Source organism: Drosophila simulans, chromosome 3L (genome assembly GCF_016746395.2).
Source record: "Drosophila simulans strain w501 chromosome 3L, Prin_Dsim_3.1, whole genome shotgun sequence".
In the NCBI taxonomy this organism is placed as follows: Eukaryota; Metazoa; Arthropoda; class Insecta; order Diptera; family Drosophilidae; genus Drosophila; species Drosophila simulans.
In genome coordinates, this window is record NC_052522.2 from 22976501 (window position 1) to 23004060 (window position 27560).

General features: G+C 38.6%; 1 protein-coding gene across 2 annotated transcripts in view; it reads left to right on the top strand.

The window, feature by feature from the left end:
- The window catches only part of LOC27208878 (protein argonaute-3), a 61471-nt gene extending 41938 nt beyond the window's left edge, over nucleotides 1–19533 (top strand). For both annotated transcript variants that reach the window (XM_039293368.2, XM_039293367.2), the window contains exons 6-8: nucleotides 494–626; nucleotides 6819–7067; nucleotides 19358–19533. In XM_039293368.2, coding sequence (XP_039149302.1) covers nucleotides 494–626; nucleotides 6819–7067; nucleotides 19358–19444 — 469 coding nt within the window. In that variant the 3' untranslated portion in view covers nucleotides 19445–19533. The remainder of the gene's footprint in view (nucleotides 1–493; nucleotides 627–6818; nucleotides 7068–19357) is intronic.
- The last annotated feature ends 8027 nt before the right edge of the window (nucleotides 19534–27560 follow it).

The following is a 27560-nucleotide window of genomic DNA, read 5'->3' on the forward strand; positions in this document are numbered from 1 at the left end:
CTCAACCTTCTAGCTTTTCCTGAGATACTGACGTTCATACGGACAGACGGACATGATTAAATCGACTTGGCTATTGACCTTGATCAATAATATATATACTTTATACAGTCGGAAACGATTTCTTCTGCTTTTTTCTTTTTAATAAATCTAGTATAAACTTTCACACCACGAGTAAAGGGTATAAAAAGGCATTTACTTTTTATTTCGGCCAAACAAAAGTGCCCGTTTTACAAATCGAAAATTTCTTACTAATTCGAAAACCGGGGCGATTTCAAATAGAAATCGTGAAATTTTTACTAATTCCATTACCGGAGCATTCCCGTATAATTTGCTTTGTACAAATAAGAATACAAAATTCACGTTTTTGTGATCAGGTCATATTCTACCAGCTGATTTTTAGGAAAAAAAAACTGAAAAATTTTAATTATGTTATATTTTATAAAACAATATTAATTTTAAAAACTAAATTTATCTCATTTTTTTAACATTTCAGAGATGGAATTGGAGATGGACAGCTAAATACTTGTCTTAATTATGAAATTCCACAATTTGAAATGGTGTGTGGAAATCACATTAAAATTTCATATATTGTAGTCCAAAAACGAATCAATACTCGCATCTTCTCGGTAAGTTAAAATGTAATTGACTCATTAACATAATTTAAATTAAAATCATTTTTAAACTCCACGGTACGAACTAGAATAGTGGGTATTTGTTTTCCTAGAAATTGCATCAATTGCATTAAGTATGAGGGTAAACTCGATTGGTTGAACAGTAGATAGGAGGTAGAGCGAAGCGTTTGCGACCCAAGGATGTTTAAATCTCCTAGCTCAAGGTCGCAATCCGAATCGTCGATAACTTTGCATATTAAATTTTCGAAATAATTTATGGCTATTTAAAGACTTAGAAGATCTGGTTTTTAAAAACCATGATTTTTCGAAGCCTTTGCATTTTTGGACCGCAAACATATAATTTGCGGCTTCCTCCTTGCGTCTGTGTTGTATATTTTCATATATTTCTTTTGATTTTTTTTTCGGGATCTCTTTTACGAACTTTATGAGAAGTTGTGCAAGGACAAGCAATTTCCGTGTAACTTCCACTCGCCGTCAAATATTTGTGTTTCTCGAAAGAAATAAAAGCGAGTTTTTCCTTGCCTTTTCTTTTCCTTTTTGGCTTACGGTTTTTTTTTTTTTTTTTTTTTTGTTTTGGCCTGGTAAAGTTTTGAGATCTTTTTGTCCTGTTTATAAAAACGCTTTTACATCGCTTTGCTGAATATAATGTTTAAGTTGTATCAGAATTGATACTGATACTGATACTGATACAACTGATACATTCCCCAAGAGGGAATGCTATACTCGAGTTCCCCGACTATAACATACCCGTTACTCAGCAGTTAAAATAAAAATATGAGAAAATGCTATGGTCGAGTTCCCCGACTATCAGATACCTGTTTCATAGCTAGTGTGAATGCGATCGAGACGCTAAATTTAAACGATTTGAAAAATCGATCACTTGTGCAAAAACTATCATTCTCTAATAGTTCCCTTCGAATAAAACCGAGAATGCATCTTTCTGGTCGGGCTCTGCTAGCTACTGACTGGCAATCTAATCTCACTGCTGTGGTAAAGCCAGGAATTTCATATACTTCATTTGAGTATGTTGCAACGAAGCACAAAAGAGAAGAGAACGAAGCCGATCGAACGAACACCGCTAATGTGGCAGAGCAAACTATCCGTATTATGGAAAAAAATATGAAGGTTCGGACTATTGAATAAACAATCGAAATAAGTATTCAGTAACATAGTGGAACGTAATTCTCGGAGCTCTGCTTCTGAAGATGAATCCTTAGCAGACAAAAGGTCCAATAATAAAGAGACCTGCCGCACTTGTGGCTCTACTACAGGCCCCCTGCATGCTGGAGTTAGTGTGAACCACCACTTTACGTAGCCCCTTGACTTGTATGAATAGTTATAGCTTCTGGAGGTATCACTGGAGACTGCTTTCGATCAGTGATAGTTGCTTGGTTAGAATTAATTTAAAAACTTTTAATCATTTTCGAAATTGGGGTCCATGAAGCCTCTTTGCAATGTCTGCGCTTAGATCGCGCATTTACTCCCATACTATCATCTAAAAATTGTATCCAAAGAAGATCTGGAGTGTTGGACGCGCTGAATCCAATCTACCCAAGGACACCAGTGGCTCCGTTTACGAGACCATCTGATGTATATACATTGACTGCAATCAAATATTTGGCAGTGCTTTTTAAAGTCAGTGAGGTTCACAAACCTTGTGTTTCAGATGTTTTTAAGGCCCTAGCTTGTTCCAAACATTTGTTCCTCTGCTCTAAGCTCTTTTGAGCGCACTTAAATTTAGCATTGGGGATCGAGTTGTTTCTCCCTATTTTACCGATCTGTGTCCTGGTTAGTTGAGAAAAGATGAATTGAGTCATTTGGCACTTGGCTTTCATCGGAAATACGAAAGGTAACATCATCAGACGACATTTGGCTGGATGCCGTGTTATTGAGTGCAATTGCAAACGGTTAGTCACTGTCGCATTATCTTTGTGAGTTCAAAAAACCTAAAAGAACTCCACAGATAGGATCCAAATATATAACTGTATGGATCACGCATCATCGATCACGTACGGGCTGCAACTGTCTAAGATCGCCGAAAAAGATAAATGGGAAAACATTTTTACACCGACCATATAAATTTCGTCTATTATACGAATTTTAATATCTTTAAATCTTGAACGGAGGGTATTAAACAAATCACTAAACTTCTAAATGCGGACCCAGCCTGATTTACAGGTCGAGAGAACATGGAATGAAGAGTAAAATTTCAACAGAAGTTGGGTCGCATCCTACTCTACCATTATAGTCCTTGGATAGGGACTGAGAAAGGAGGGATATAACTTTACTTTTGCCGAAACCTGCTCCGCCCCCTACAAACTCGTAAAAGGTTCGATTTGTCCTTGCATTATGCCAGACTTGTGTAATGTAAGTTTTTGCTCCAAATTTAAAGATCTAACTAAATTTGCTAAGTTTAAATAAAGGGGATATAATTGGTGGAAGCTTTATTACCCGGATATTGCTATCTGGATCAACATCTAACACATTGTTGTTGAAGTTTAAAACCTTAATTTGAGAAGATATTTCAGGAATTGCTAATGCCCTAAACTCCTCGTTAACGCGCCCTCCTCTTCATTGTCTTCTCTAGTATTTTCCTTCATGCCCTTCTAAGCGCGTCTTCTAAACTATCTATAACATTATACTTTTCAAAATTCTCCTTGTAAAAATCTTTACAATTTCGTGAATAAACTTTTCCTGTTCATTTCACCACGGAGAATAGAGCATTACTAATGATCTAAAATAGTTTATCCTCTCTGTATTAATATGAAATGGACTGATCTCTTCAGAAAAATTTGTGGTTTTTTCAAACTAGACCTGATACCATATAAATATGTATTAACTGAGGCTCACAAGGTTGTGATGGCTAATCTTAAATTTAGAGTTGCTTCAGGAAGGGGATTTAATATTTCCGTCAGGGCACTGGAGGATATGGAATACCGAAACGACACACTTTTTTAAGACCCGAATGCACGTGGTATTTAATATAGGGAGCCAAATCTGAGTTTGTAACATCCACAGTTACGAACTGATCAATGAAGGTTATTACACTAGACATAGACTCTTCATTGCGAACCTCTCTGTAGATATTAGGTAGTAACGAAATTACTTCCAAAGACACCAAGAACGCTTTTTCATTAGTTTTAAAGTTTCTACATATGTGCAATAAAAATATCTAGAGCACGTCACTGAGTCTCTTCTTATCAGGCACTGAAGAAAAGCAAGATGGAAGCTTTTTCTTCAGTTATATTTACCCTATCGAGATTATTTTTTATAATGAAGAATAACTTATCAGTTCGACAACCTCGTCTATCTACATTATTTAGTTCAGACCTGACAATGGTTGTGTCTTTTAATGCCAGCATATATGCTAGGAAATGCCAGTTCTTCAGAATCAGCATCGGAGCACCGATGTAATTCCCATTCCTACATAGTATTTCTGGTTATTCTCAAGCAAAGTTTCTTGTCCTCCAGTCTTTATTTCTTTGGCATCAGTTTTCTCATCGTAATTGGATGGCTAGTTGTCCCTCTAGAAAGGCTACATCAGCTTGAGATGCTACTAATGGAACAGTATCGGATGTGAATGGTTTCTTCAGCCTCATTAAAAGCTCGTGGAATAGACGTCACGATATTGCGATATTCTTTGATAGCACTTTGACGCTTATGTCCTATTGACTTAATTATCATAAATGGAAGACGACGTGAAATCAATCGTTCTTCCAAGGGAGTTAGGCTACTCACAAATTTGCGAATTTCTAAAATCTAAGCCATTTAAAATGGCCCCTTTGAGCTTTCGGTCGTATTTTGAGTTTCTATGACAAGTTTCGCAAAACTTAAAAAAATTACCAGTGAAAGCAAGATATCTTGCATTGTTGATATATAAGACTGGGGCTTGTTCCGCCTCCCGAAATACGGAAGCAAAGCGCCTTGACCTTCTAGACGTAGAATTAATGCCCTGGCTTAGACATCTCTTCGCATACGTTGAGAAAGTGAATTTATTAACCTCTCCACCTCTGAATACTCCTTATTTTCCCTATTTACCATATTTCTCAAAATTAGCCTTCTGGCGAGTTGAAAACCATTTTAAAAAAGATTAAAAACGTGTAAATATAGAAACGTTCCCTTGAAAGGCTTAAGTATTATATTTATTTAAAAGGAAAAACGTGGGATATACAAAACAAATAGAAATGGGGAAAATATGATAATAAAAGCATACGAGTATGTCTTTAAAAAACGTATGCCCATATAGTTATTAACTTAATTAAATTAATAGTGTTATAAATTTAAGTTTTTAAAAAGACTTAAAATTGTAGTACTATTAAGATTACTATTTACACCGAGTAAGTGTATTAATAAAATTATAAAAGTCAACCTTAAAAAAGCCTCAGGTCTTATATACATACACTCAGGGAAAAGTCAGGGCGATATTTAGGTAAAAAAACACCAAAAATTAAAAAACAACCACAAATTTGATACCACTGACCGCTTTGTAATTTAAGAATTTGATTCGTTAGGACGAGCGCCCAAATGTAAACTGAGAAATACTCAACCTAGAGTTTTATTATAATAGTAAATTATTGATATCGAATTAGAAAATTACACGGTTTGGTTTTCATTCAAACAACTTTCGGCTTTACTCCCCGCATGCGGCTGTCATAGCTGAATTTCACACACCACCGCTTCTCCTGCTGATCTGATTTTACTGCTGCTCTGCTTTTACTGCTGCCCCTGATTAAAGCTCTTCTCTTCCGCGAACTATACTTTCTTACATGTATACTTCTGTTTATTGAAAAGTTTAATATGTAAGTTAAAAAACACTTATTGGTTAGGAAAAAGACGTTAAAAACTTGAAAAATCAATCAAAAATAGCACTTGTTGCACCACTGTAAATGGATGTTATAATGGCAAAATTTAGTCTTCGACTGACTGACCTTTTTTTTACTATTTACATTTTCAAGAATTTTTAATATTTACATTTTACATTTTTGCAAAGCGTTGCAAAGCACACTAAGATAAGAGCGAGTTCTTCATCCATTTAGATTTAACATTTTTTAAGAGTAATGTTCTTATTAAAATTATATTTTATTCAACTTTAGATCAATTTATTTTGAATTATTGAAGAGTACGTGGAAAAAATCAAAAATTACATATAAGTTCGAGTAGTGGGTATAATTGCATATATTTCACCATAGCTAAGGAAGGTGAATGAAACGTCAAAAATTTCGTTGTCAACAGAATCGTCCCCTAATATTATGAAAAAATATCCAAACATTTTTCAAATGGTCGTGGCAGTTTTTGGCGGTTAGAGTGGGAGTTAGAGTGGGCGTGGCAAAAAGTGTTTTGGCAAACCGATAGAATTTTACAAGACAAATAAATTATAAAAAAAATATCCACACATTTTCCGAAAGTTTTGGGCGGTTTGTGGGCGTGGCAACATGGGTCAACAATCTTGCGCCTCGTCTATGTCTCTAGAATCTGTATGCTTAATCTCATTTGATTTTTTCTCATTATTCATTATTCCCCATTATTCTATTGATATCCCAGAGAAAGTATGAAAACAATTATAAGTTACGGGTAGTCTGTAGTCTGATAGTCGGGGAACCCGACTATAGCATTCTCTCTTGTTTCAGATTTCTTTTTTGTGTATATTTTTGGGATAAAATGTAATTTTATAGGTAGACTTATCAGTAGTGTTTTTTGTTTCATATTTTGCCAGTGCCCGCTTGCTGTTGTAGCTGTTTTCAAGTAAGGTTTATAATCCGTTTTGAGTTTCACCCGCATTTTTAAAAAATGTTTTCCATTTTAATATTTGTTTTTGTTTTTCAGATCTTCTATTTAAATTAATTTTAAAATTTCTTTTTCGCACTTCTCGGACTATTATTATTGTTATTATTATTATCTGAAAGTCGAGTCGCTACACTATATCGATCCACTTGTTTAGAATCAGCTCACCATCACTCATATTTATAATTGATTTAAATATTTCTTTAGCCATCATCTTGCGAAATTCAAAAAATGTACGATTCACTCGGACTTCCTTTAACTGAAAACCGGATACCGCCAAAAAAATTTCCATATTCAAAGGTTTTGATGAAAACCCAAAATACCAGTCCATTGATTGATAAAAAGAAACTATGACTTCTGTCTTTAATTTGGACCGTAACCACTTTGTTTGTTTTGTATTTTTAGGAGAGCGGCATTCATCTTGAAAACCCATTGCCCGGAACTGTCGTAGATCAGCAAATAACAAAATCAAATATGTATGATTTTTTTTTGGTTTCCCAAATGGTACGACAAGGTACTGTAACCCCAACTCATTATGTTGTTCTACGAGATGACTGCAATTATGGACCCGACATAATTCAAAAACTAAGTTACAAACTTTGTTTTTTATATTACAATTGGACTGGTACAATACGAATTCCAGCTTGTTGTATGGTAAGTCATAATTAACACCTAATTTTTTTTAAACCTTGATAACGCAAGATACCATTAACGACTTTAAAGGGGCGCTTTGATTTGCAGAATCGTTTATGGTATCATTAGGAATATTTCTTAAAGTGAGATTAGAAAAAAGTAATAACAGTCACTGATAACTTATTTCGAGCGAAGGTATAAGTTGTAAGCTGTGTAGAGGTCTGAAGAAAATGTTTGTAGTTCATTAATGTTTAAAAAATATGTTCAAAATAAAGCATATTTAAGCTATACATTCTTCATCATTATCAACAGCCGAATAGTTATTGCCATGTCCGTCATTTTGTCTGTCCGTCTGTTTTTATAAAAACCAGTAACTGCCTGAAATCTATCTCAATTAAACATTTTTGTTTATAGACGGCTATAGGTCGTGGCAGTAGTCGCTGGAACACGAAGAGTGCCTATCTTCGACTGTATACCACGGAATATCCGCGGGATCATTTTGCCGGAGACACTTATGATGAATTCTGCGGTTAAAAAAAAAAAAACATTTTCTGTAAATAGGGTAATTGATATAAGATAAATTCTTTATAAATTCAAAAGCGTAACCTTTAAATAGATGAAAGAGTACTTATCCTATAGGTTTATTGTAGTTCATTCCATTGTTTCTTGTCTTAATTGTCATGGTAAGTGCTGTGATGAGTCTTAAAACATTCCACAAATACGGGCGCAGCAGAGCTGCCTAGAAACACCGGAGAAGTCTGGAATGCGCGAGGAGTAAGGGGCAGCTAGGTCAAAAGGTCGTACGGTAACGGTACGGACTTTGGATGACCACAAAAAGAACGCACCGTTAACTAACTGGGCATTGTTGGACTTTGGACTAGAGCGGGCTGTGGGCAAAAGGGGAAAATAACGGTATCTCCGGTATCGGTTCATTTCTTTGGAATCCTGACTGCTGGCGATCTTCTGCTCGTTGATAACGTCGCTAGTTTGTTGCTCTGTGTCCGGGTTGAGTGGGTCACTTCTCTTGGTGGCTTCGGAGGAGGTGAATGTCGCCGTGAACAAGTCACTAGGGCAAAACGGGGTGCTTGCCAGCGCTTTTATCTGCTCTCTCTCCACCGAATCACATGCATTATCACATGTTCTGCTGTTTCTTCACAATCGACGCAGAAAAAGCATTGGTCTGACTCTACGTGTCGGAAGGCCCGAAAGCAGCCATGGTCCGTGAGGAACTGGATTAGGTGGTAGTCCAAGCATTTGTGTTGGCTCTCTGCCCAAACCGTCAGCTCAGGCACCTCCCCCGTCGCGACGCTTGCCATCTGGTCTTCCACTCACCCAGCAGGCACTCGTGTGCCCCGCCTGCCAGAGCTAGCACCGCGTCTTCGGATATTGTCCTGAATCCTCTAATGAGCCTGAGGGCCATGGACCGTAGCACCTAGCGCGCTCTTGCTAGTGCCATTGCTTCAGATTGGTGCAGCGTATAGCAGCGAAACCTTTGCTACCGCCACCAGCAGTTTCCTGGCCGGATATCTTGGAACATTGGGCACGAGTCTAGCCAATAAAGAGGCTGTGACTGCTGCCTTCTTGCTGGCGTAACTCGCGTGGTCCTTGAACGAATCTGTGGTCTATCTTTACACTCAGCTAATTTAGGGACTCTTGGGAGGTAGCACCTGTGTGCAATTGACAGAGATTAGCATATTCTCCACCTTTTTCCTGCTGCTTGGTAGGACAGCCTCGGTCTTGTGAGCCGCTATTTCTAGCCCGGCTTTCTCGAGCCAGTATATGACAGCACCAATCGTAGTGTTACATTTATCTTGCAACCCTGCGATTGTTTTGGCGACTACTGTAATTGCGACATATTCAGCAAAACAGTGCAGCTCTAGTCCCACGGGCCTCCTGTTCATGCCCAAGATTACATCGTACATGATGTTCCACAGGATTGGTCCAAGTACCGATCCAAGTACCGATTTTTGGGCCATCTTCCGTATCGTACCATAGGACCCGGTCCCTAAAGTAGCTGCCAACGACTATCCTCAGGTACTCCGGGGTCCCCATACAGTTCATGGCTCTGAGGATTATGGCTCCGAGGATAACGAGCCGTCTGGCGGTGTTGAAGGCGTTATTTTCGTCCAGAGTCATTATTGCGCGGTATTTCTTTCTGCCTCCTTGCCATTTATCAGCAGCAAGCAGCGGTTTCGGCGATGTTACTCACGGACGAGAGAGCGTCCAGGGTACCCTTTCCTTTCCGAAAACCATATTGCTGACTTCCTAGGCCGTTGATGTTCTCGGTGGTTGCCTCTATTCGGGTATACACGATACGATTGAACAGTTTTCCAACTATATAAAGTAGGCATAGGGGACATAGACCTTGTTGGGAAGATTCCGTGCAGAAGACATTGCTGGAAGGTGGCCATGAAGATGTCAGGTCTACCCAAAGCTTCAGTAATCCTTTGTTGGGTTTGATGCGCTTGGCTGCCTTGACGACTTGAAGTTCTGCGACGCACGATAAATCTGTGGCAGGGGCTACTTCTTATGGCCATACCGCTCTCTTCCATAGCATGTTGGTAACAAGCCTATAGGCAAGGCGCCGGGAATCACTACCTGCGCTATCCTGCAGTTCCTTATACGACCGCGCTTTGGCAGACGCTATGCCGTGGTTGAACTCTGCGTTTCCTTCTGAATGCCTCAATGAGCTCCGCGTGGGGGCTACTGCCTCTGGATCGTTGCGCCGTTCTCCTAACCCTAAGGCAATCGGACTGTAGTTGGTTCCACCCTAAGGTGGAACTCTCGCAGTACACGGGTGGTTTACGCTTACCTGTAGGTTGGGCACGCAAAGCTACTCGTCGGGTGGTTTCTGTCCACCCCGCTGCTGCAGATCTGGCATTTTGGTGCTGCAACACACCCCTTTGCCTTGTGCCCGCGCTCACCGCATCTAAGACAGCAGTCTGCCCTATCAGTCGCCTTGCAGGTCGTTGCTCGATGTCCGTAGCCCATGGTATCTTTAGAAGATTTTAATTTTCCTACCGTAAGTCGATTACAAAAAAAAAATAGCAACAGCCATACACCAAATTTTAGAACGCTTAGATATAACACCATAAATTCAAGTATTCCATAAGAACCCCAATATTGGTGAATATAACAAATCCAACTTTAACGTCCGCTGCCGAATTCGTTATCCCCACCAAAGGGTCAAAACTACTGACCAGACATAAACATCCGCAGCCGCATTCGCGACTCCCACCAAAGGGTCAAAACCGCTAACGCAGCAAATTCTCTGCTGATCAGTATCCATGCGCGATCCACTCAAGAGCGCGCCCAATTCTTATAAATACAAAAGAGACTCTTTACGCTCAACATAAAGAAGTAAATAAGTCTCAGCCAAGGGTTTGCTAAGCGTTTGCTTTGCAACATAGATCTTTCGATTTAATTCCTTCGCTCTACGAATAAGACGGGAATGTCTCCGCTTCCACACTTGTAATTTTATTTAAATAAAGATAATATTTTTTTCTTAATGAATTACCGTGGATTCGTTATTATATATATACTGGCAGCGCTGCTCCTCGATTTAGGATAAAAACCCTTTATACTGTAGATCCAAAGATCACTTACAAAAGATATTTCGATTGGAGATAATCTCTACATGGCGACCGTGACGTTCGGACTTCAGAGGAGCAGATAAAGGATAATCAATTACAACTGAGAAAAGCAGACGGACGAGGAAAAAACGAAGCAAATAATGAAAAACCTGAGGAAAATTCTTAGTGAGTTATATAAGTGTGAGATGGCAAAAAAGCGCGGTGGTGTGAAGAAAACAAGCCCTGCTTAGAAACAATTAAAAAAATTGGTAAATAAGAATATCCACTAGGGACAAGAGGAATATTACTAGTTCGCCCGCTGATTTATGTCTTATTAAGCGAAATAGGTGGACTGTCAGACATTAATAAAAGATCTTTAAGAGACGAAGTCGACATTTGATAAGTCATACAAATGTCTCACATAAAATAGAATGTCTGCACATTGGTAGAATGCTTAAACGAAGTACGCCAATTATTACATAATAATATAAACAGCAACCAGATAGATCAAACCTAACACAGGCAGCGATGTTACTGAACATACTTCTTCAGGTATAATTTAAACATATCGGTACCTAACATTTTTGATAGTCCAATAACTATCGACGTAGATAAAACCGAAGAGGAATTAGAAGAGGATTTCCAAGAAAAAGATCTGCACGGTCTAGCAATACCAGCGGTAAAAAAGGTGACAGAAATAGAAGAGGAATCTTCTGAAACAGACTCTAACAATAGTACCACTGAGGAAAAAGCTGCAAAAATGACAGACAGTGTGGCAACGTGCAGGGAATATGTGCGACATGTTTCGTCCACAATACCTGAATTCGACGACCAAAAAATGATCCTAATTCGATTCCTCGGAGCTCTCCGAATAATTCTTTATGAAAGAGGTTACATATTTAGGTCACAAGTGTATGGAGGTATACTTCCTGATGATTGAAAATAAGGTGTAATCAAAAAATATATCAAACCAGAAAATGCAGACGAAGCTAGACGATTCGTTGCATTTTGTAATTGTTATAGAAGATTCATTCCAATATTTTCAGAAAAATCACGTTACTTAACGAGGCTTTGTAAATTTGAATGGACGGCCGAATGCAAAAAAGCATTCGAGTATCTTAAAAGGGATTAATGAAACTTACAAGAACTTTTACAAAGGGTGAAAGTAAGAAGTCCACAACAGAGCAAGAACTGGCAGAAATTCATTGGGCAATAAATCTTTTCAGATCATATATATATGGTAGGCATTTTTGAGTTCAAAGTGGCCAAAGACTTTTTTATTGCATCTGACCGCATACCATGTGTGCCTATAGCACTCCCCCCACTCCAGCGCCGGCGCTCGACGACAATTCGAATAAATTTATGCCGGCAGCGCTGCTCCTCGAACACTTACAAAAGTCAGCATATAATGTCCTCTGCTAAGGAAATTGGAACGGAACCCTGTATTGAGAAATGTTCTTTGTCTTTTTTGTACCCTTTTCTAGATTCATCGAAAAATTCTATTCAAAATCATTTTTTCTTGCCTATTTCTATCGGTCTGTTTCGGTTACACTGCACAATCAGTGTGAAGTAATTATGGACACAAATATGGCCTGCTTCCAAAACAAAATCCGTCTGGAATTATATGTAATGTTTTGGAGTAGATAGAAGTAGTTTATATCGAGCTGACCATTAAATTACGAAAATTGTAACAGCACGATTCATATAACTATTTTTTATTTATTTATAATGAAAAAAAATATTTAAAGATATTATTTCTCTTTCCTTTGCGATCGTACTACAGCATTCCTATTAATTGATCCTCTTCGATTTAAATAGGTGCAGTCACAAATCAGTCACGCCGATGTGTGATCGATATACATATGAGATTAAGTAATACAACATTTTTAGAATGTCTCCAACAGACAGGCGTGTACTTCTTAACCCACCTCTTCCAAACAGATATACCAATTAGTTAATTTGACACCAGCATTTTCTTGCGTTTCTTAACCAGTGACTTGCAGACACTTGCAGATCCAATCAGTTGTTGATTGGACGTCAGTGCTTCATCGTCCCCTCCCTTATGGGATACAAAACGTATGTACTCATTAAGCCATTCGTAATTGTATCGTCGTAGTAGTTGGAGTTCGAAGAAATTACCAATTCGATTTTGGAGCCACTTTAATGGATCAAGTGAAGCGTTCCCACGCTCGGCCCATATGAGGCGCGCCCATACGGCGACTCTGGCAGGTGGCAGTGGTGCCATTACTGAGCCAGTCTCGACTGCGATCTTTTCCACACTACTATTATTTTACGTCTGATTTTACTGATTAAAAGGAATTACATAATCGATTTGCGGAGAATCATTTTGCTACGCCCACTCACTACTTACGCCCTAAAGCCGCCAAACCGGTCCCGCCCACACTTTTGAACAATTTTTAATTTTTTTTTATTTTATTCCCCAATATCTATCGATAAATTATTACATTTCGCCTTCGCATTCACACTATCTGCGTAATGGGTATCTGATAGTCGGGGAACTCGACTATAGCTATTTTTATATTTAGCCTCCCGGCAGTACAGTGTAGGGGGGACTTAATGCCAAGGAAGAATATAAAAATGCTAGTAACTGTTAATCAACACCCTAGAGTATTGTAAAATACTACAAACGTTTAAATGTTGTTAAATTTGATTATTTTTGCTGATTTATATGGCACTACTAATATTTTGACTGGGTCAAAATGTGTATTTGCACTTTAAAGTAAAAAATTAAATAAAAATAAAGAAGAGAACCAAACATACCTTTACATACTTCTATAGCTCATATTAAGTTACTTAAGTGAAAAAAATTAGAAGAATATGTTAAGGAATCAAGAAAATAATGCGAAATAATTAGTTTGACCGCAACAGTACGTGTTGGTCCATACTACACCTATGTGTGTACTGAAGTCCACCATGCTTGACATAACACAGGGATTTCCTTTGAATTTCTTTTCCCTCCTTTCTAAGAATACACTTTCTTTCCTCATGGAAGCTGTCCTCTACCCACTAATATAGAATTTTTGTCATAATTTATAATATATTGCGCTTATAAATAATAATGAACTTAATCGCCCACTCTAACGCCCACAAACTGCACAAAACTGATGCCATTATTTTTGAAAAATGTGTTGATGTTTTTTCATAATCTTGCAAATTTCAATTGATTTTTTTTTTTCGCACGGGTCCCACGGCCACACCTCCCGCCCAACCGACCGAGGGGACCAAGGAAATGAATATAATGTCATGTAATAATAATAGGATTAAGTCTATTATAGTCACAACACAATACTCTGTAATTGTCATGCAACTCATAGTTAGATCTACAATGATTTAAAATAGGTGGTATATAGTTTCTAGTGAATCTACTTGGGACAGAGAAGTTAACCCGACTAACCAAGTCGGGTCTATCAACGTCACCACGAATAAGCTTACAAATAAAGACTGTTCCAAGCATCGTTCTACAGTTAGCTAGGGAAGGTAAATTAACTAAAAGTAGTCTACTGGAATAAGGAATATATGGTTTGCATCCCAATTTAGGCGCCGCAAGGCAAAAAGTAAGACGTTTTTTTGGACCGATTCAAAGCGGTCCGGGTGTACTACGTATTGTGGACTCCAATCAGGTGATCCATACTCAAGAATCGGACGTTTAATACGTTATCACGGCACCATATTTGAAAGCTGTCTAGATCGGAAGTCCAAATGGTGCGAAATGTCCTTGTGCTGGAGGCATAATTTAAAATCGTTTGCGTACATAAGTAAATCCATGCTGACACGGTGATATGATTGATCTACAAAGGTGCTGCATATGAGGAGTGATAACATTTTCAAAAAGTTTTGGGATAGTCGACAATTTAGAGATTCCTCTGTAATAGCTTGCATCCAGTTTGCTACCTTTTTTTGTGGATGAATCACAAAGGACTCCTTCCATATATGAGGAAAGATTCCTCATATACTGTGAAGATTCCAGAGATAGGTAAACAGTTTCAGAGGAGGCTTGCACAAGGCTTCCGCACAGAATTTAAGCACACAGCCAGGGATTCCGTCGGAACCTGGCGAATAGACCGGTTTAACACGCTGAAGATCTTTCGTTTATAGTGGGGCAGAATATTAGATTCGACTTAGATAGGGCATAAGAGTATGGCTGTTCGGAATGAGGTAAAGTAGAATATTTTGTTTGAAAAAACTTGGCGAATAGATCGGCTATTGCCTGATCCGATGGATCCTTAGTGATTTCAAAAAATAGTGAGGAAGGGTAAGAACTTGTTTTTCGCTTAGTGTTAACGAAATTATAAAACTATTTCGGATCCTGTGCGAACTGGAACTTACAACGGTTTAAATAATGTCTGCACGGTAAAGTTTAACTGAGCGCTTAAATATTTAGAAAGGATGAACTGAGAACCGGAATTTTTAAATTTTGTATAAAGTCTGGACTTTACATTTCTTAGGTGTATCAACTATTTATTAATCCAAGGGGGATTAGAGATGAACGGATAGTACATCGGAACACAATAGTCAAAATATGATTTAATTGTGGTATAAAATGTGACGTGATAGAATGGTGCACACTAAGTGTGCTGGTTTTAATGGCCGAAGAAGTGATGACCTAGCAAAGGTTAAAAATCTAAGTTACTGTTGCGGTGTTTGTCTTGTGGTTGCGAACGAGATGAAATCGTTTATGCGCCAAACTAAAGGTGTCTTGAAAGAACTGATCCGCAGTTTTGGCGTAGCTAGAGATAGTTTTCGTCTAGCCGATGATCTTCTTTCCGCGCTTAATTCACAGTTTAATGGCCTTAAGTTATTAGATGAATCTCCAAAGCGCAAAAAAGCCGCTGGTGGTAGGCTGCCTAAGGCCCCGCAACCACGGGCAAATGATCAACAGGACTCCACAACTGATCAGTTTTCAATCGCAGCAAATCCACATATGTTGCTAAGATCGGCAGCTAAAAAAGATTCGGAGCAATCCGATCAATCAGCTGTGGATGGACCCCACCCTGTGATTGCTAAAAATTCCGAACTGTCTGCACTGGTTTCTCAACCAGTGATTCCACCTGTCTCGATTAGTTTACCACCACAAGGGAACATTGAGTCCGGACTACCGGCACAAGTTGGCGCTTCAGAAATACAATCTGCAGCGCCAAAACCCCTCGCGGTGTTTCCACTAAAGAAACAAATTTTCGTTTCTCGGCTTTCCCCTGATCAAACATCTTTTTGAAGAGTCCCGTAACTCTGAATTCTTATGCGTAAAGCTGTCATTTCCGACAGATCAGTTTATATTACGTACTCGTATATTCCGCCCTCTCCTGAAATCCCAGAATATCTGAGTCATCTGTCCGCTATCCAATCCATCTCAAATAAACTGTCTGACCAATTGGTAGTTCTAGGTGATTTTAATATACCTGGCACAACGTGGTCCCCAGAAGAAAAATCGAGTATCTTTCTCTCTTTAGCACAACATGACTTTATTGACAGCTTTCTCGACTTATCGTTTTCGCAAGTTAATTATATTCGAAACTCTCTTGGTCGATTTTTGGATCTATGTTTTGTAAGATCCATATCATCCTACTTTCGAGGTACCAAAGACACTAGAATAACAAGATGCGTAACGGCCATACAAATTTTTGGCACGCGATTTTTTGGCCGTGGCTCTAGAGGTGGCTCCAGGCTCTCTTGAGTTTTTGTTCGAGAGAGAAAGAGCGGAGAGCGCTACAGCAAACAGCTCTTTTCTACGCATACAGTGATAGCATACAACTGTATGTGTGCATACGTGTGCTCATGCATTGTAAATTTGACAAAATATGCCCTTCACCCTAGAAGTTCGTTGACTTTAAATCTATATTATTTTTGATTAATTGGCTCCATGCGAAAAATTCTTGTTTTGTCTTGCCTTAACGTTATTATTATTTAAATAAAGCTTAGAAATAGTAATAGCCGAATCTATGTACATCACAAAATAAATTTCGAAAATGACTTTATATTAGAATACTTGTCATTAGGGTATTCAGCTTGCGGCGTGAGAAAAATTTATAAGGCAATGATTGTTGAGTGCTTGTGTCCGCACTTCGTGCCTGACGATATGACTTTTGCAACGAACTGTTTTCATATTTTTATTTATTTTAATAATTTTTTTCTACTACGTATTATTATTTTTTATGAATTATTATTATGAAATATTATTTTTATTATTTATGAATAAAATTATTATTTTTTTATGAAATTAAAAAATAATTATTATTTTTATGAAATATTTATTTCATATTTATTTATTTATAATATAAATAAAATAAAAATAAAATATAAATATGTAAACGGTAGCTAATTCGAGCGGCGATTTTAACAAACGAATTAAAAAAATTTTAAAATTATAATAGTCAGGGAATTTTTATTTTATTTCATCATATCGCTACGAAATTGGCCACAACTCCAAATATGTAAATTCGTTTCTTCGATCAGAATTGATTTCGGCCCGAAAATCGTCTTCTAGCACAACACGCAACATATACGCATTCTCGTCTCTTGTTTTTACTCACACAAGCAAGCAAATTCTATTATTAGATTTCTTACGCTCTCAGCGTGAGCGAGCGGAAAGAGAGCAAATTTGGCCTTCACCAAAAAAGTGGCTGCATAGTGCCAAACGAATGTATGGCCGTTACGCATCTTGTTATTCTAGTGTCTTTGGAGGTACCGTATTAAAAAAAAGGTACCGTATAAAGTAAAATCAGAGAAGTCAATCAAGCGAATTCACTGTTTTCGCAAGGCAAATTTTCGGACACTAAACAATTTGTACTCCTGCAACATAATATAGGATGCCATTAATATGTTTTATACCACAATTAAATCATTTTTTGGCTCTTGTGTTCCGATGTACTATCCGTCAATCTCTAAACCTACTTGGATAATAGATATTAAATGATAAATATAAAATGATTTCGCGTATCAATATTTGTTCTTATTTGTGTCTGACCTATTATGCAGAAAAAGTAACTATTTTTGTTTTTTATGATCTGACGTAAGGCTATAGTTGTAGTTATTGATAATGTCGACTATTTGATTCTACTGTTTTACTACCGTTTATTTTTAATACAGTATCTTTATTAATGCATTTACATGCTCTATCAAATTTTTAACTCTTAATACCCTTGCATCTTCTGCCCATTCCACATATTTTTTTTATTATTTTTTATCTATTTTTACCGATTAAAAGTTATCCTGTATAAATGATTGTGTGTGAATATATTTTTTATTTCATTTATGTGACATTTTCAAGAGTTTATTATTTTTTTTTTTGTGTTTATTTATTTGACATTCATATATATGACTCTCAGCTTATTAGGGACAGCATTGGTAGTTTAGTTGCTAATTGGATTTCAATAAATAAAGCCGTTGTTCTCTCTTCAATTTGATGTCCAACTCTTTTTAATTTTTTTATTTACACTTCGCAAATAATTAACTTATTACTAGTCCGGCCGTTGCCAACATTAGCTATTTTCGAATAATGAAAAGACGATTTTTATGAAGTTATTTCGAACGAAGCGATTAAATTTGTTTCCGCGAAATTTTGCATCGATGCGCGCATGCATAGGTCACGAAAGCGAATAATGAATAATTTGCAGATCTAACAGCAGAACGCGAAGCTAAAAGTATAGGTGCAAAAGGAGAGGAGAGCGCGAAAGAGGAGTGTTTAGGTGCTGATCTGCATATATAACGAAAGCTGAGGCGCAGTAGACTGTGTCTCCTATGTTGGCAATAACTGAAGACATACATTTTGGGTTCTGTGCAGCTCGAAATAGTCTAGAGCATATTGGCCTTGCTCGTGGTCAAGAATCATTTTCTTCAGATCCTGCATTCCAAATTTAAACAAGAGAAAGTCGAGTTCAGTTTGTAGAAATGCGAACGCATTTTATGAGAAAAATTAAAAAAAAAAAAATTGTTAAAAAGTGTGTGTCGTTGCCACAGTGATTTTGGTCAAATGGATTGTGGGCGTGTTTTTGAGCAAATCAATGGAAATTTACAGGACTAATATAAATTTGAAAAAAACAACAAAAGTGTTGAGATGACAGTTTTGTGCGGTTTGTGGGCGGGGCAAAAAAAGTATTGGCATATCGATAGAAATGTACAAAACTAATATAGAAATAAAAAGTGTGTCCCTTAAATCTGTATGCTAAATCTCAACCTTCTAGCTTTTATGGTACCTGAGATCTCGACGCTCATAGAAACAGACGGACATGACTAAATCGACTCGGCTATTGATCTCGATCAATAATATATACAGCTGCGGTTAAAATAATAGCACTACTGCAGGTGGAAAGTTGAAAGTTGATCGACTCGGCTATTGATACTGATAAAGAATATATATACTTCATATGGTCGGAAACGCGTCCTTCTGCCTGTTACATACTTTTCAACGAATCTAGCATACCCTATTACTATACAAGTAACGGGTATTAAAAGTCAATTACTTTTTATTTAGAAATGGGCGTTTTACAAATGTCAAAAATTTTTCGAATTCGAAAACCGGATTACCGATTTTGTGATTTCAGAATAGAAATCGTAAAATTTTTACGAATTCGATTACCGGAGCATGCCCGAGGGATCGTAGTTTGAACTGAATTGAATTGAAATATTATATCCAATAACTTAATTATATAAAAACATCAGTTAATCAAAGTTTGTCTTTTACCATTCACTTTAGCTTATTATATTATTTTAAATATTTTTCAGTACGCTCACAAATTGGCTTATTTGATTGGACAAAGTATTCAACGAGATGTGGCTGAATCACTTTCTGAAAAACTATTTTATCTTTAAAATTATCAAAAGACCTGTCCATAACCCTACAATTAATAAATCTGTATATTTTAAGACAAAAATAAATAATAAAAAAACGTTCTTCCCAACTGTCGTTTGAAAATTGTTTTTGAAGTAGTTATTTAATTGTTTTTAGCTGTCTTGTCTTTCTAAAATATAGTGATCGTAATTTGAACTATTGCTTTATCGACATATTACATTCAGTAACTAATTAATATAAAAACATCAGTTAATCGAAAGGTGCCTTTTAACATTCACTTCAGCATATTATATTATTTTAAATAGTTTTCAGTAAGCGTGACGAGCAAAGTATTCAACGAGATGTGTGTGAAGCACTGTTTTATCTTTAAATTTCGTATATTCATATAGCATACGAATGCTGACCATTCTAAAATAAAGGAGCATATATAACTGAAGTCAGCGTTTATATGCCATTGCAACAATGTGTTAAAATGTTTTATTTGATATTATTTTAACGGTACTAACTGTACGTATTTTAAGATAATTCTAGTCAAGGGTTTTTGCTGGATTATTTGTTGCATTTTTTTTATAAATTCAGTCTCTATATGCGCTTTATTCGTTTCAAATGTGCTGCAGCGCCTTCTACTTCCGCGAGAGTGCTGTGGATTCCCGTACAAATAATTCTTCTGATTCTTGACTGCTCGTTGGTAGCGAAATGTTTTTTTTTTTTTGGTATTGAAAAATTTTCCTCCGAGAACACTGCATGTGCGGAAGCGTCCGCTGATAGGTAGATCAAATGGTTTGTGAAAATCAGAGTAAGGTAGAATTTTTTTAATGGTTCAAATGAGTTGCATTTGTTTTGCGATAGTTCTATTTTTATTATTCTTGATTGAGTTTCCATTTTCAACATTTAAGGGTCTGTGAGCGGTTTGGCGATTGGTGCAAAAAGCACATATAATTGCTGCATAGATCCAAAAATGATCTAAGGCAGTAAATCTACCTAGTCCTACCTACCTACCTAATCCGCGTGCAAAAACGCACAGTCAGTGAATAAGGAGTACGGGAGTCAAAGCACGAAGTCAGCCATCAAAAAAGCGGCCGCAAGCAGTCAGTCAGTGAGCAGCCTGAACCGCAGTACGAGGTCGGTCACTGCAAGTGACCGGAAATTTCCGTTTCCGGAAATAGCTTTGGTTCAACCTTACGGACGATTCGCCACCACCATAACATCCTTAGTCTCATTTGAGGCCCGTGGGCTGAGACGACAAGGGCAGAGCGTGGTCGGAAAGGAATAATGAGTTTTTGGTTGACAACGGTGTTTCTGGGAGGAGCTTTGGTTAACCTTACAGACGACCGCCACCATAGGTCTCATTCGAGCCGGCACGTGGTCCGTTGGCAGAGACGACAAGGGGCTTGCGTGGTCAGAATGGACATGGGGAATGGGGAATGGGCCTTCGGTCATCAAAGGTGGTTCTGGGAAGAGCTTTGGCTTGATCTTACGGACGACACATCTTGCGTCTCCGACATAAAAACTTCCTAAGTCCCATTCCAGATGGCACGGGTCCACTGTCAAAAACGACGCGGGACAATAAAGGAAAGAGAACTGTAGGTGTCCATTATCAAGTGGTCTGATAATCAAGCTAATCTAAACTGAAATCCTGTCTTCTCCGTGGTCGGACAACCACACAAGCATAAATTTGGTGAGACGCACATACAAATTCACTGAATTTCAATTCGTAGCGAGCAGAACGAAAGAAAACAGTTAATGAGCAAATGTTGGATGTTTTTTAACCAGCAATACTCCTTGAACGCCAAAACTGAAAGTGCAGTGCTTATATAGACAGGTTAACAGTTGGCTAAAGTAGCGCTTGGATTTTGTCTCCATTGTGCCGGCGATATGGTACGTAACGAAGGGTAAAACACCTTTGTCAATTTAATAAAAACCTATTCTTTCCCGCTTTAGCATTCGAGAATGCATTTTATACAGCTCTCTCTTTCGATTTGCTCTGTTGTGTCTTTTACCTTGGGAACGAAGTATATTTTTTGATAAGATTATGTGTCTTCCTGGCAGATAAATGTGATTGATCCATAATTTTCCATAGCCAACTATATAACAACTAGTTCACGCTTTTGGTCCATGAAAATTACGTCATTTTAGCTGTAGAAGTCCTGTTATGTATTCTTTTACACTGAGCCTCGAACTGCTTGTGTCCATTCGTCTTTCCTCTGAGCATCCTTTAAGCGATAGGTGTGACAAATAGTAAGACGAGGCTCGGTTTGGAGCTTGAGAATATTTTATTTGCGTCCTGGAGTGATTTTACATCTTGTAGTTGAAGTCCTTCAAAGACAAAGCCCAACGAGTTAATCGAAGAGGTTCTTCCTTTCTGTTCATAGTCATCTTAAACCCGTTACAGTCGGTTACGACCCCTCCCCTCTCCACAAACGGTGAAGTCTTGCCACTCATGTATTAGAAAGAACTGTCTTCAGTATCTTCGGGTCGGGTCTGTATGAATTTCTGTCTGTAAGGGGAAGAACTGGTTCGCTGATTAAAGAAGTCTTTAGTTTTTCGAATGCTAATTGTTATCCGTTTATGAATTTTCGGAAATAAAAAGTAAAACCTAGGAATCGCTGAATTCCGTTTTTGTCTCGTGGTTGCGGAAATTCTTCAACGGCTTGAATTTTTTCGGGTCCTGTATTTAGAAAGATTTTGCACTCACTTCAGTTGATGCGCAAAACCTTCTTTAACTTAGCATTTCTTTCTTCAATGTCGTCCCGACACAACAAAATTTTTTGCAATAAGCTCCCTTAGAACTGCCATGATGAATTTGGTGAATAGTGTTAGTCTTTTGTACCCCTGTAGCTTGTCTAACACGTTCTCCATGTGAGCCATCGGATTGTTGTCCCTGATTAAACTTTCGTTTAGCTTTCGGTAGTTTTGGTAGAGTAGACGTTTCCTTCCGTTTTTATTGGATACCAAAACAGCTGGCAATGCGTACTCGGCTGAATGATCTTCTCGGCAAGCCACTTTTCTGATACTGATAAACGTGGATGCTGATAATACGCCATTTTCTCCTTTAAGACGAATGTGTTGCTGATTAAACACTCTGCGAACCTCCAAAGTAGCCTACTAAATGCTGGTGACGTCAGCTACTTAAAGAGACCAGTGTGGATCAGACGGCGCAACAAGTCATATGTGTTGTGAAAAATAACTTTTCATAAATTTGTTGAAGCACACTGCACAGATCGGACTGGCCGATGCTGGTTTCCTCCAAGCTGAAGGAAAAGAGGACGTCATACAAATAGGCTTGTCAAAGATGTGCTGTTTGTACCGAAGATGACAGGAAATTTCATGTCAGTGAGCAGTGCAGTGTCGATATACACAATACACAAGTAATGCAAGACGGAGAATGCATTGTGAAAGTTTTGCGAGTTTTGTTATCGCAAAACAAAACTGTAGATGGAATTTTTTTGTCACTTAAATTTCTATAGCGTGAGAGAAATGATATCCAAAGGGATGGTTCAAGGAGAAGAAAATATTTCTGTACCAAATAATATTACCTGCAAGACATGTATGGTCAGTAAAATCCATTCTCAGCCCTTCCCAACTGCGACAAATAAACGAGCGAAGGACTTATTGGAAATAATTTATGCAGACGTCGTCATCGAGTTTAAGTTTTCGGATATCTTGCAGTTGCTCTTGAAAAGGGTCCTAGGAAGGGCAGCAAGTTTCAACCCCAAGGGACAGAGTACACTATAGTTGGTTACTCGGTATCAGCCAAAGAATACCGCTTGTATGATGCAGCGGCTCGACAAGTGGCGGAGAAACGAGATGTTCTGTTTGACGAACTCCGTGGTGTTAAAGAAACCCGGCCAGCAGGACGAACTTAATATTGCAGAAAACGTTTTAGATAGATCAATTGACGACAGTAGTAGTGCAAGCTCTGATCACTACGAGAGTGCTGAGGACAAAAATATAGGAGCTCCGGATGTACAGAATATGAATGAGGTTGAGTGCCGAGGACCTGGTCGACCCAACAGTATCCGGACAGGAAAACCTGGTCGTCCAAAGAAGCTATTTAATATTCTTAGCGCTCTGGTTCCAATTCCAGTGCACATGCGCCGGAGTGGCTTGAGGCGATGGAGAGAGAGTACAATTCACTATTGCCAATCAAACCTGGCCGAAGGATTAGCGAGCAATTGGAGCGCCATAAGAACGGCCGCGTAGACCGCTTGAAGTCACGACTGCTGCCAAAGGGATGCTCCCAGCACCTCGTCGTTAATTATCTGGAAACTTTTTCGGCAGTTTGTCGACTGGAAAGTGTGCGTTTAATGATTACACTAGCGGCGGTGCTAAAATTACATCTTCATCAAATGGATGTATGTAACGCGTACCTCAATAGCGACCTAAGCGGGACCATTTATGAGGCAGCCTGAAGGATAGCTAATTGCAAAGAATCCAGATAAGGTATTGTTGCTAAAGAAAGCAATATACGGTTTGAAACAGTCAGGAAGAGCCTGGAACAAGAAACTTAGCTGTGTTCTGGAGGATTTGGGTTTTATTGCCTGTGACAACGAACCATGTTTATAAAAACAAAACGGAAAGGGTAATGTGTCACTAATCCTTGTATATGTTGACGACATTCTATAGCCTGTCAGACTCAAGAGGATTTGGATAAGGTTAAGAACGGAATCGTAAAGGGATTGGAAACAGAGGGAGAAGGCGTTCTTGTAGCGATTTCGTCGGGTCATTCGCAATATATAAAGGATTTTGCCCATGGCAGCGAGAATTGCCTGATGGCGAAGATGCAGGGTTCCAGATTGACTTTACAAGCGATCAGTGCAAGAAAGTTTAACCAGCTGTTTACCAATCTGTTGTTGGAGACCTTATGTTGCTAGCTATTGTGGTACGATATCATTTTGTAAGGGACGTTTTAAAGGATGGTCAAGTTTTATTAAAGTATAATACATACTGAGGCTATATAGCGATCTCAGTCTGACGAATATGGCGTAGGAGAATATGTATTCTGACTTTCGTTTCCAGACACTTTTTGCATTATTTTGCAGTAAAGATTAGCCTCATCTTTATACCGGCCTTAGAGCTCTTCTTGTTATAATTCGTTCCAAATATTGGTGGGAAAAAGACTGACCAAGGCCGTGAATAGATGCGAACCATGTTTTCGGGCTAAGCCCCGTCTAGTGGAACACATTATGGCGGATCTTCCGGAGCGGCTTGACGAATCGCTAATTCTTCTACAAGAAGGAAGCTTGCAACAAGGCTTGCAACAATAGAGTGCTACTTCTACGAATTTAGTTGCTTCGTAACCAAAACAGTGCTTCTAGAGCTTATCAGGGTCTCTCCACAGTAGCATTTCTCCACGGTCGTAAGCACCTTATATGCACCAGGCGAAATCCTAAACTAATTTTGTCAGACAACGCCACTTATTTTGTCGGCGCTTTTGGAAGAATAATTGTTATCGTGCTGTGGGTCCTGTCAATCGTTGAACTGAGGACTGTTGCATTTCATATCTTAGCCGTTATTCATTCTAGACCTATAGTCTTACTTTCAGAGAGCCCCGCTAATCAGGATGTTTTTACCCCAGCTCATTTCTTGTTCGGTGGTCCTCCTGATTCCTTCGATGAGCCTGCCGTGACAAGTCGCACCTACAACCGCTTGTCTGCGTGTATCCTATTTGCTGCAAAACTTCTGGTCTCAGAGAACTTTACTTCAGCTGCGTTCCAAGTGTCGAACTCCATGACCTGGTCTTCCGGTGATCGACCTTGTTCTTGTCAAGGACCAAAATAAAGCCACAATAAGGTGGCCCCTAGCTACAGTGCTTCAGCTGATAACCGGCTATATGATAGTGCTCTTTGTAATTGTCAGAGAGTAGGGGGCATTTCGGTTACAGTTGCTTTCGTATCTCCATATCTTTCGTCATCCGTTTAGCGGAATAACTAGTACCTGATGGTCGAGGAACTCGACTACAGCGTTATCTATAGTTATTGTTAACCTTTTACGTCCGAGCCAATTGAAAACAATTTTAAGAATAATGTTTACAGGTATTAACACATTAATTATTCTTCAAAAACTGTCTATACATACAGAAGAACCCTACGCGTCGCGTTGTTTGGAAAAAATACCGCAATTTTTCCCCCTTCTGGTATTGTTTCACCGCCTCAATTGCGGCCTGGCTGGCTCACCTCAGGGGGCGATCTTGTTTTTTCGCACCAGCTAGCTGACCATCCAAACCAAGTTCAGGGAGCGTCTGAGCTGAAGTGGGCTACTGTGTAGCCTGAGTGCCACATGTTCGTCATCAATGAAAATTTGCAGGAGGTAGAATCTGTAGCACGAACCTCCCAGAAGGTATATAATGCATTAGAGTCTGAATTACGGTAAAAACAATACAACTCGAGGTGGCAACAGTAGGCCCAACAATGTTCACGTACCCAAACTAAAGGAAGACAGCATTCCATATCAGGAAAATGACCCGAAGCAGCAACCCAGAATAGGGTTGCCTAGTGCAAAAAGCCGAACAAGAAAGAGCAAACGATGTAAAAACCGTTTCATAAACCGAGTGAAGTTTTCTGCGGGGACGAGCCTAATAAAAGACTTAATGTGAAGTCTTGGCAATGGTCCCCAGGCGTAGCGACCGTCAGCTACAGGACCTCAGCCAGAGCAAAAACACAATGCTTAAAGCACTGCAAGCGGGAACCTTTCATTCTAGCTCAATAGGAATGGTGACGTTGGCCATAATTGGCCTATCGTGCAATGAGCCGCAAGGGTAAAGGAGGGATGGAGAGCGACGACTTTAATGATTTAAATCAAATTAGTAAGTAAACTACCTATCCTGTCCCTAACAAATTGTGAGTCTGTGCTGTCCTTGGTTGCAGAGGAATTAGATCATGCGTATTGGGGTTCATAGGTCTCGTTCATTCTTCTAAATGTTATCATATCTGCTGTTAACTTTGAACGCGCCATGTCTATCGTAGCGACTGCTGTCTAAGGTGTGGGCAGACGGCCACGAGACACAGACCCACAGACGGGTCGATTACCGATATTAGCGATCTGCCACATCATCAGCAGAAGTCCAAATACAATTACACCAGAGCATACCCGGCAATTCAGCTTGTATTCTGATCGAAATAAAAATACTTGCTCTTCCAAGCCGCAACAATAGCTATTTTTGCATAGGAAAGGATGACTGTTGATGATAGGCTTATTTATTAGCTATTTTCAATAAATGAAACCACGATTCGGAATGAATGTACATATTTTATTATACCCGTTACTCGTAGAGTAAAAAGGTATACTAGATTCGTTAAAAAGAATGTAACGGGCAGAATGAAACTTTTCCGTAGATATAAAGGATATATATCCGTCTGTCCGTCGGTAAGTCTGTCCGTATGAACGACGACATCCCAGGAACTGTAATAGCATGTTGAAAATCAGCATACAGATTCTAGAGTCATATACGCGAACAAGTTTGTTGACCCATTTTGCCACGCCCACAAACCTCCCAAAATTGCTACGCCCAAATTTTTGAATTTTTTTTTGCAATTTATTCATTATTATTAGTCTTGTAAATTTCTATGGAATTGCCAAAAAAACTTTTTGCTACGCCCACTCTAACGCCCTAAAACGGCCCAAAATTGCCACGTCCACATTTTTAAAAAATTTTTGGATATTTTTTTATTACTTAATTAATTTAATTATTTAATTCTATCGATTGCCAAAAAAAAACTTTTTGTTATGTCCACTCTTACGCCCTAATTTTTAAATCTTTTCTCATTTTATTCCCCAATATCTATCGATATCCCAGATAATTATGAAATTTCGCGATCGCATTCATACTAGCTGAGTAACGGGTAACTGATAGTCGGGATACGAGACTTTTTTTTCCCTTTGTTTTTGTTTACTATTGATGCGATTATGCATGGTTTATGAAAGAGAATGTCAAAATCGACTGAATTGCAGAACGTAAATCAGAACGCTGAGCCAGAAGTGCAAGCACATCCGACGAAGAGAGAGAGAGCGCATGACTGACGAGCTTAGTTGATCCCGCAGCATCACCCCATATATCAGGAGCGTAGAAGCGCTTGATCCGATCCATTAAAGTGGACGATGACGTCCTAATGTCCTCTCACGAGTTGCAAACAAAAA